Source organism: Athene noctua, chromosome 35, assembly GCF_965140245.1.
Source record: "Athene noctua chromosome 35, bAthNoc1.hap1.1, whole genome shotgun sequence".
Taxonomy (NCBI): domain Eukaryota; kingdom Metazoa; phylum Chordata; class Aves; order Strigiformes; family Strigidae; genus Athene; species Athene noctua.
The window spans coordinates 1,143,071-1,149,329 of record NC_134071.1 but is presented as its reverse complement, the minus strand read 5'-3'; the positions used below and the strand labels follow the sequence as shown (position 1 = coordinate 1,149,329).

Here is a 6,259-nt window from a genome sequence, read left to right as displayed (position 1 = left end):
GCGGCGGGGGGCGGCGGGCGGGGCGGGGGCGGCGGCGGGGCCGCCGGGGCGGGCTCGGCCTGTAATGGCGGCGGTGCCTTCCTCCCCCTCCCCTCCCCTCCCCTCCCCACTCCTCCTCCTCCTCCTCCTCCTCCTCCTCCTCCTCCCCCTCCCTCCGCCTCCGCCTCCTCCCGCGCCGACGGGGGCGAGGGGGGGGGGGGGGGGGGAAGGGCCGCGCAGCGCATGCGCGGAGAGGCCGGAGCGCGCATGCGCACTGCGCCGCCCCGCGGCCGGCCTGCCGTTCCCCCCCTATTTATTTTTCCCCTTTTTTCTCCCGATGCCACCGGGGGGGCCCCACCTGGGAGCAGCCGGGACCTCACGGGGGGTCCCGTGTCCACCACCACCACACCCCCGCGGCCTCGGTTCCACCGGGCCGGGAGAGGGCGCCCCCTACCGGCGGCGAGCGGCGCTGGGCGAGGCGGAAGTGTGTCCGAGGGGGGATGTATCCCGGCGTGCCCCGCGCGCGCGCAACGCCCGCCGGGAAATGTAGTCCAGAGAAATAAAGTCGCCTTCCCGCCCCGGAACTACCAATCCCAGTGTGCACCGCGGCCCAACCGGATATCCGGCGGGACGGAGTCGGGGGGCGGGTCCGTCCCGAGAGTGCCGCGGGGGGGGGGCACGGGCCGGGACCGCCATGGTGAGGAGATTGGGGGGGCAGTAGGCCTTGAGAGGGGGCAAGTAGGACTTGGGGGGGGAATAGGCCTTGAGGGGGGGCAAGTAGGACTTGGAGGGGCAGTAGGCCGGGGTGGGGTGGAAATAGGCTTTGGTGGGGGGAAATAGGCTTGGGGGGGGGGGAATAGGCCTTGAGGGGGGAACAAGTATGACTGGGGGGGGCAGTAGGCCCTGGAGGGGGAGGCATAGGGCTTGGGGGGGGTGGAATAGGGCTTGAGGGGGGGGCAAGTAGGACTAGGGGGGGCAGTAGGCCGTGGGGCGGGGGAATAGGCTTTGGGGGGGGGTAGAGTAGGCCTGGGGGGGGGGGGAATAGGCCTTAGGGGAGGGTAGTAGGCCCTGGGGGGGGAATTAGGCCGGGGGGGGGGGCGGGGGAATAGGCCCTGGGGTGGAGAAACAGGCTTTGGTGGGGAGAAATAGGCCTGGGGGGGTAGAATAGGCCTGGGGGGGGGGGAATAGGCCTTTGGGCCCCCCCGTTGTAGGGTCTCTATTGGGGGGATATTGGGGCGCTCCATGGTGCGAGGTGGCTCGGGGGGGCCATATGTGGCGAGTGGGGCTTGGGGGTTATGTGGTCGTCCTCCCCGCCCCGTGGGGTAGGGCAGCAGGGGGGCACCCCATTATGGTGTGGTTCTGAGGAGGGGTTATTGGGGTCCCCCTTGGGGTGGGGAAGCTCGGGGGGGACCCCCAGAGTGTCCTCAGTGAATGACTTTTAAAAGGAGGGGGGGGGGGCCCGAGCGCTGCATGGGGCAGAACAGTTTGTGTGCGTGTGTGTTGTCTTTTACAGCGTCCCTATAGGGAGACATTTGTGGAAACACAAAATACGCCCCCCCAAAAAAAGAGAGGAGGCCCCCCCCCCATTTTGTTTTTCCCCCTCAGATCCGCTTCATCCTGATCCAGAACCGGGCCGGGAAAACCCGCCTGGCCAAGTGGTACATGCAGTTCGACGACGACGAGAAGCAGAAGCTGATCGAGGAGGTTCATGCCGTCGTCACCGTCCGCGACGCCAAACACACCAACTTCGTGGAGGTAACGGCCCCAAAACACCCCGATTCCCCCCCAAATCCCCCTTTTTGGGTTTTTTTTATTCCCTCATCCCAGAGCGCCAGGATCGGCCTCGAGCCCGAGCGCTGGACGTTTCTGCTGCGGGGTTGGAGCGTGCAGCCCTGCTCGGCGCCGCCCCAGCCCTCCCAGTGCTCCCAGTTCCCTTTTTTAACGTCCCCCCCCACGCCCAGTTCCGCAATTTCAAGATCATCTACCGCCGCTACGCGGGGCTTTACTTCTGCATCTGCGTGGACGTCACCGACAACAACCTGGCGTACCTCGAAGCCATCCACAACTTCGTGGAGGTGAGGAGATCGCCCCCCGTGCCCCTCCCCGGGTTTTAATCAATGTGGCCACGCTAATGAGCTCATTTGTGTGTGTGTGTGTCCCCGCGCAGGTCCTCAATGAATATTTCCACAATGTCTGCGAGCTCGACTTGGTCTTCAACTTCTACAAGGTGAGGAAAAAGGGATGGGGGGTGGGGGGGGAGTTTCCTCGTGATTTGGGGGAGCCCCCACCCCAGGCTGGGGGTTTTGGGGGTTCGGGGGGGTCCCCTCACGCCGCTGGGGCCCGGCTGTAGGTCTACACGGTGGTGGACGAGATGTTCCTGGCCGGGGAGATCCGGGAGACGAGCCAGACCAAGGTGCTCAAGCAGCTCCTGATGCTGCAGTCGCTGGAATGAACAGGGACCAAAAAATCCACCCCCCCAGCCTTCCTCTCCCTCCTCCTCCTCGGACCCCCCAGGGGGGTGGCACGGGGCTCTTGGTGTCGTGTGTGTGTGTGTGTCCCCCCCTTCCCCCTTTTCACATCCCCATCGTCGTGTTGTGAATAAACGTGGCTGTGAGGTGCCGCAGCCCCCGCCTGTGGCGGGGGAGGAAAAACCTGCCTCTGCCTTGGCACAAAACTGGGGGGGCACAAGGATCACCCCCCCTCCCACCCTCCCTTTGTCCTGCCAGGGGTGGGGGGCTTGGCTGGGACCCCCCCAAGCTGGGGCAAGGGGGTCACTGCCCCCCGCCTCCACCCCATTCCCACTCCTCTGCCTCTGTCACTTCTGGGGGGGGCTGGGGACCCCCAGGATGGATTGGGGGGGACCTCAGGGTACTTGGGGGGGGCAGGAAGTACTGGGGTACCCCAGGGTGGTTGGGGACAGGTGGGGTGGCAGAGAGGACCCCCAGGGTGGATGGGGGGGGGGACCCCCAGGGACCCTGAGGGGTGGCTGGGGACAGGTAGGGTGGCAGAAGGACTCCAAGAAGAGTGGGGGGGGCCCCTGGGGTTAACTGGGGACCCTGAGGGTGATTGGGGGGACTCCCCCAGGATAGCATGGGGACCCCAAGATGGATGGGGGGGACTCCTGGGGACCCCGAGGGGTGACCAGGGACAGGTAGGATGGCAGAGGGAACCCCCCCACTGGGGGGGCTGAGGATGGCTGGGGGGCCCCCCAGGGTGGATGGGAGACGCCTGGGGTTAACTGGGGACCCCCAGGATGGATGGGGGGATCCCCCGGGGTTAACTGGGAACTCTTGGGGACCCCCAGGGTGGATGGGAGGACCCCTAGGATGGATTTGGGAGCCCTGGGATGAACCGGGAACTTCTGGTGACTCCCAGGATGGGTGGGGGGAATCCCAGGATGGATTGGGGAGCCCTGGGGCCAAGTGGGGACCCCCAGGATGAATTGGGGAGCTCTGGGATGAACCAGGAACTTCTGGTGACCCCCAGGATGGATGGGGGACCCCCGGGATGGATTGGGGAGCCCCTCACCCTGTGGCAGAGGGGACCCCCCCCCGGGGGTGTCATGCAGGGCCGGGGCTTTGCCGCGAGAGGAGGCCCGAGGGCGTCACCGCAGGGTTTATTGTCACAGGGTGGGGGGGGACACACCCCCCCTCAGTCCTCAGCCAGGCGCTTGACGGCGGGGTTGGGGTACTCGGGGTTCTCCACGGCTCCCGGCCCGAACTTGAGCTCGAGGAAGGCGCGGGCGTGGTTGGGCGCCATGGCGGTGAAGCCGGCGAAGGGCAGCGGCACGCGGGGCCGCAGGAACCGCTCGGGGAACTCCACGTCCTGGGGGTGCCCCAGCCACGTGTCCTTGGTCATCACCCCGCCGCGGGGGTAGAAGGGCCACAGGTCCACGTGGAGCCGGTTGCTGCGGCTGTAGTGCACGCGGTAGAACTCCCCCTCGGGCGCCTTCTCCCAGAGGAAACCCTCGGGGTCCTCCACGGCCGCCCCCGCCGCCGCCGCCGCCAGCCACCGGCACTTGCCCGCGTCCTCGCGGTAGATGCCCAGGTCCACGTCGTAGTCCCAGGGGATGATGTCGCCCAGGCGCACGGCTCCCAGTAACGACCCCCCTTCCAACCAGTACCGCACGCCGGCCGCCTCCAGCGCCGCCGCCACGTGCCGGGCGGTTTCCCGGAGGGCCCGGAGGCAGCACGGGGGGGTCCAGCGCCCCTCCAGCAGGTACTGGGGGGTGCGGGCGTGGACGGTGCCGAAGCACCGCGGCGTCTCCTTGCCGCAGCCGTACCAGCGCTCCCGCCCGTCGGCCAGCACCTCCCGCTTGACGCCGAGGTCGCGCATCAGCCGCCGCCGGCGCGTTTCCGCCAGGGTCTCGCTCTTCCACCGCCCGTGCGGGGACAACGGGGCCCGTCGAGCCGCCGGGAAGGCGACCGGCAGCACCCGCAGCCGCCACCGGCGTAACGCGGCCTGCAGGAAGATGGCGGCCGGCGCCGGGCGCGTCAAAGGGAACGGGAGGGAGAAAAGGTCGCGGGTGCGGAGCAGCAGCACCGCCGGCCCCTCGGCCGCCCCGCACAGCCCCCCCGGCGCCGCCCGGCCGTACCGCGCCGTCCACTCCCGCCGCTCCCACCGCAGGCGCAGGCACCGCAACGGCGACGGCCCCACCGGCGCCGCCACCACCCGCGTCTCGCCGTCTTCGTCGCCATCGCCGCCGCGTTCTAAGGCGTCCCTCATGCGCTCCAGCAGCCCGGGCGCGGCGCGGGCCCCGTCGGGGACCAGGGCCACGTGGCGGGTGCGGACCAGGAGCTCGGGGCGGGCCAGGGGCGGTGGGCGGTCGGGCTCGGGGCGTAACGGCCACAGCCCCACGCCCGGCGGCAGCGGCACCGGCGGGTACGGCGCCGTCTCGGCCACCACCACCACCGGCACCGGTAAGGCGGCGAAGGAGCGGGCCGTGCCCGCCAGATCGTTCTCGAAATCCTCGAACTCGCGCAGGAGGACGGTGACGCCGGGGAGGCCGCGGGGGGGGCGGCACGAAGGAGGGGGGGGCCCCCCCGGACCCCCCCGCCAGGCGCAGAAGAGGAGGAGGAGGTTGAGGCCGATGGCCCCGGCCAGGGCAGCCTGGCACGGTGTCACCCGCATGGCTGGGGGTGTGTGTGTGTGTGTGCGCTCAGTAATTAACTCACTAATTAATTAACGGCCCGGGTGGGTCCTGATGGTGCTGCCACGCGTGTCACGAGCTGGGGGGCGTCTCGGCGGCGGCGCTGGAAAAAGGAGGGGGGGGGGGGAGAAAACATTAATGAGGAGACTAATTAATGAGGCTGCCCAGTAACGACCCCCCCCACTTCGGGGGCCTAGGGTACCCCCCCCCAAGCTGAGCCTGGTGAGGTTGCCGTGGTAACGCCACCCTTGGTTGCTATAGCAATGCTATACGGGTGCTACCCCCCCCCCCAGCTCTAAGGGCGGCCCCTATATGGGTAAATGCAGGGGCTGCGGCCCCGGGGCTGCACCTATAGGCGCCAGACCTAGAGAGAGAGGAGAGGGACCCATAGATACACCCATAGACACACAGCGTGGGCACCTATAGATACACCTATAGATATAAGGAGAGGAACCTATAGATACACCTAGAGATACACAGGGTGGGCACCTATAGATACACCCATAGATACACAGGGTAGGCACCTATAGATACACCCATAGATACACAGGAGGAGCACCTCTAGCTGTGCAGGAGGGGGACCTATAGATACGCAGGATGGGCACCTATATCCAGGGCCTATAGGTGCCCTGTGTACGCCCCGACACACGCACCTGCACCTATAGATGTGCGTGCACGCCTATCCCTGCACCTGCGTGCACATACGGTTATATACCCCTATATGCCTGCCCCGCACCGCGTGTGTGAGCCTATAGACCCCTATGGACCCGCGTGTGTGTCCCTGTATGTCTCTATACAGCCCCGTGCACTCCCCCAGGCTCGCTCTGCGCCTGCCTACGCTCCCATAGGTCCCACGAACACTGTATGTGCCCCATACGTCCCCTCTGCAGCCTCCCTGAACCCCAGTGCACCCCTATCCATTATACACCCCCACAGGCTCCATATGTGCCCTTGCCCAGTCCCCCATAGCCCCCCATCCCCTATAGCCCCAACAGCTCCCTGTGTGCCCCGTCCCCTATAGCTCCCATACACCCCTATAGCCCCCATCCCCTGCAGCCCCTATACCCCCCATAGCCCCATCCCCCCCTACATCCCCTCATACCCCCTATAGCCTCCATGCCCCTATCCCCT

At 67.4% G+C, this 6,259-nt stretch overlaps 2 protein-coding genes across 2 annotated transcripts; one reads left to right on the top strand and one right to left on the bottom strand.

Annotated features, from left to right (window-relative positions):
• Positions 1 to 593: 593 nt before the first annotated feature.
• On the top strand, positions 594 to 2,580 carry AP2S1 (adaptor related protein complex 2 subunit sigma 1). The gene is made up of 5 exons (XM_074930836.1): positions 594 to 676; positions 1,585 to 1,734; positions 1,941 to 2,054; positions 2,147 to 2,206; positions 2,330 to 2,580. Exons 1-5 carry the CDS (start codon positions 674 to 676, stop codon positions 2,429 to 2,431), a joined length of 429 nt encoding a protein of 142 aa, XP_074786937.1. The 5' UTR covers positions 594 to 673; the 3' UTR covers positions 2,432 to 2,580.
• A 193-nt stretch (positions 2,581 to 2,773) lies between these two features.
• On the bottom strand, positions 2,774 to 6,003 carry FKRP (fukutin related protein). The gene is made up of 2 exons (XM_074930833.1): positions 5,782 to 6,003; positions 2,774 to 5,231 (listed from the first exon to the last, which is right to left on the bottom strand). Exon 2 carries the CDS (start codon positions 5,107 to 5,109, stop codon positions 3,631 to 3,633), a length of 1,479 nt encoding a protein of 492 aa, XP_074786934.1. The 5' UTR covers positions 5,110 to 5,231; positions 5,782 to 6,003; the 3' UTR covers positions 2,774 to 3,630.
• Between the last annotated feature and the right edge of the window lie 256 nt (positions 6,004 to 6,259).